This window comes from Triticum aestivum, chromosome 6A (genome assembly GCF_018294505.1).
Source record: "Triticum aestivum cultivar Chinese Spring chromosome 6A, IWGSC CS RefSeq v2.1, whole genome shotgun sequence".
NCBI classification, from domain to species: domain Eukaryota; kingdom Viridiplantae; phylum Streptophyta; class Magnoliopsida; order Poales; family Poaceae; genus Triticum; species Triticum aestivum.
In genome coordinates, this window is record NC_057809.1 from 524,176,139 (window position 1) to 524,179,545 (window position 3,407).

The 3,407-nt window shown below is 54.5% G+C and overlaps 1 protein-coding gene across 1 annotated transcript; it reads right to left on the reverse strand.

Moving 5' to 3' along the window:
* Positions 1–306: 306 nt before the first annotated feature.
* Positions 307–1,742, reverse strand: LOC123129673 (protein trichome birefringence-like 19). The gene is made up of 2 exons (XM_044549743.1): positions 1,263–1,742; positions 307–1,152 (listed from the first exon to the last, which is right to left on the reverse strand). The coding sequence occupies exons 1-2, from the start codon at positions 1,734–1,736 to the stop codon at positions 307–309; spliced, it is 1,320 nt and encodes a 439-aa protein (XP_044405678.1). The 5' UTR covers positions 1,737–1,742.
* Positions 1,743–3,407: the final 1,665 nt, after the last annotated feature.

Genomic DNA, 3,407 nt, shown 5'->3' on the forward strand with positions numbered 1-3,407 from the left:
ACTTGATTTTGTCGTTGGAGTGAAAGCAACGCTGCCGGGGCGGGCGGGGGAAAAGAGGGATGAGAACCCTAAAATGTCCCAGAGCCAGTATATATACCAGAATTGCAGGTGGTTTCGGGTCCTCCTGTAAAGGTTTTACGGGCCGGGCCGTTTTTACCAGACCTGGTCGGGCCGGATTTTTTGACCATGCCGTAAAACCACCGGAAAAAAGCTACACAACACATGCACATGCATAACACGCTGCATCGAAATCCATTCCGTTTGTGCAACTACAATTAGGACGAATAAAAATTAGCAGGATGCCAATCATGTCAGCAAATGGAGCAGCACCTCGCTCCAAGCGTCGACGGGGCCGGGCAGGCACCAGTGCACGCAGTCGATGCCGAAGCCGACCTTCTCGTGCGGCCAGTGCCCGTACTGCCCGGGGTGCCCGTCGCCCCTCATCTGCATCATCTCGCTCACGTCCATCAGCACGAACCTCCCCGCCGCCGACGCGGCCCGGAACTCCTCCACCTGCGCAGCGTGGAACGCGACCTCGGTCTCCGGAGGACTGCTCTCGTCCATCAGCACGAACCTCCCCGCCGCCGACGCGGTCCAGAACTCCTCCACCTGCGCGACGTGAAACGCGGCCTCGGTCTCCGGTAGACTGGTCTCGTTGCTCCGCATGGGCCCCGTCCTCAGGCAGTTTCCTCCGTCGTACCATTTGCCGTTCTCGTAGTGCGGGGGCGCCACCGTCCGGACGACCACCCGGCCGCGGAACCCGGCGAGCGCCCGGAGCGCGGTCCGGAACGACGCGCGCACCGCGTAGTGCGGGGCCACGGCGGTGGCGTTGTACTTGGCCTCGCAGCCGTCGAGGTTGGCGCAGCCGAGGAGGCGGCCGCCCTCGTAGAGCACGGTGGGGCGGGTGAACCACTTGGCGCCGTTGAGGACGACGTAGTCGTAGCCAGCGACGTCGCGGCTCCACTCCGGGTCCGGCTCGTCCAGGTACACGTTGTGCGGGTCCATGAACTGCTGCCCGCCGGCGCGCGTCAGGTTCCACCGCACCAGGAACGGCGTCCAGAACACGCACACCGTGAAGTCGTGCTCCCGGTAGTGGTACTTGCGCGTGCAGTGCACGCAGTCCTTGGGCTCGATCTCCCTCGGGTGCTCCACCTGCATGCACATGCGCGCGCCGGGCGGTAACCGAGAAATCAACACACGCGATCGAGCGAGCTCAAGATGGCAACGCAACGGTGATCGATCTAGTGGAAGTGGGCATGTACCTCGGCGAGCAGGCACATGAGCGACTGCATGTGGTTGCGCGCGACGGAGTCCCCGACGAAGGCCATGGACTTGCCGCGGACGAGGCGGAGGAAGGCCGCGGCGTCGAAGCGGGGGAGGTCGCAGCCGTGGGGTTGCCACCGCCACCGGAGGATGGACTCGATACCGGGCTTGCCGTACTTCATGCAGTCCTGCCGAGCGTCGATCAGCGGGCACGTCGCGTTGGTGTAGTAGGGCGCGGCCGGGTCGGGCACCCACTCGCCCTTGGCCACGTCGCACGCCACTCCGGCATTGCTGTCGCTCGCGCGGGATCCCGCCGCGGCAGTGGAGGAGGCCAGGATGACGGGCACGCCGACGAGCAACTGCTCGGTGTAGAGCGCCGAGTAGTTGGACGCCGTGAAGGCGACGAGCAGGAGGATGAGGAGCAGCCCGCTGGTGGAAGCTGCCCTCCGGACGACGTGGTTGTTGGGCTTCATTGCATCCCAAAGACCCAAACTCACCGGGAGGCAGATTCAGTTCATGGTTCACTCTTGTAGATCTCACCGGGAGATCTGGAATAATTTTGCTGTCTTGCTGGACGAACATGTGCCACTCGGTCGAGCACGTAGCTGACTACTTGAGGAAAGTCAACACTTTGAGTACTTTTCTCCAAGACGAACGACGTGCTCTGCCCATCGAGATAGCCATTCCGTCTTTCCTGAAAAACGTATCAGAGCGTATCGGATCGACTAGCTGTAGTACTACAAACGGGAACATATCTAATCTAGCGTCTCCTGCAAGGGCTCTCCATTCTTCTCTCGTGCCTCCCTTCCCTTGCATTAGAGCATCTTCAATGAATGATGTATATGCGAACCAACATGTAGTTGAATGGTTAGAGGGACTGTGGTATTCCCAGCCCATCAGGGTTTCAAATCTTGGTGCTCGCATTTATTCCCGAATTTATTTTATGATTTCCGGCGATGCGCATTTACGACAAGGCGCCTACGGTGACTTCGTAAATCTCAAGATGGTATGCCGGATCAGTCTTTCGAAGATGCTCATAGTGGTAGGGTGTGCGTGTGTGCGTTCATAAGAGTGAGTGTATGCGTGTCTATATGAGCACTTGTGTCTGTACTGATATTAAAAAAATGAATGATGCATATTTAAATATACGAAATTGCTAGACATACGGGTACCTACACACCCATACGGAACCCGCTTTGCCAACTGAAATCCAACTATAAACTTTTACGTGTAAAACCCCGTATAACCCCATACGTGTAGCATTGCTCTTAAAAGATGTAAAAGTGAGTGATGTATAATTTACATCACCAAAACATGTTTTTTAATCATAAAAGGATCCAACTCCAGCAGATGATGTATATTTAAAGATGTAAAACTACTAATCCAACAGATGGTGCATATTTGAAGATGTAAAATGGCCGACGGCCGCGGCAGCCTACAGCCGCAGTCTTTCGGATCAAAATCATCATATAGATATATAAAAAATGAGGAATATTTTCAGATTTATCATGAACTCAACTTCCATAGCAAACATAGTACATAATCTAACAAAGAAAAAAGTGCATCATATCAAACAAAGTTCTTGGTCCAGCAAATTAAAATGCACATAAAGATAACATCAAACATATCATCTCAACTTTCATCCTCTTCTTTGTCACTTGTCACATTATGTACATCGGCATTATCATCAATGGCTTCTTTGTCAACATTTTCATGGTTGATGCATCGATGTTGCCACCTCCACCGGAAGCACCTCTCATGCCACTCATGTTGCCACCGAAGCCACCTCCCATGCCACACATGTTGCTACCGAAGCCACCTCCCATGCCACCCATGTTGCCACCGAAGCCACCATCCATGTTGCTACCAAAGGCACCTCCAATGTTATGACCGAAGGCACCACCCATGGCACCTCCCATCATGTTCATGTAGCCACCCATTCCACCGCCCATGGCACCTCCCAATCCTCCTCCCACTCCACCCATGGCACCTCTCATTCCTCCTCCCATCATGTTTCTCATGAACATTTGCTTCTTCATTATCATTTCATCGCGACAAAGCTCAACATACGCCTTTGATTTGAGGTAGAGGCCACTTGTGTCCATGAACATAAACTTGAGTGCCTTCTCCACCATCCTGGGATC

Bases quoted from the DNA above. Each gene is read 5' to 3' on its own strand.
- LOC123129673 (XM_044549743.1), bottom strand. From the start codon at position 1,736: ATGAAGCCCAACAACCACGTCGTCCGGAGGGCAGCTTCCACCAGCGGG. The intron at 1,153-1,262 runs GTACATGCCCAC...ATGTGCATGCAG, and splicing joins TCATGTGCCTGCTCGCCGAG to GTGGAGCACCCGAGGGAGAT.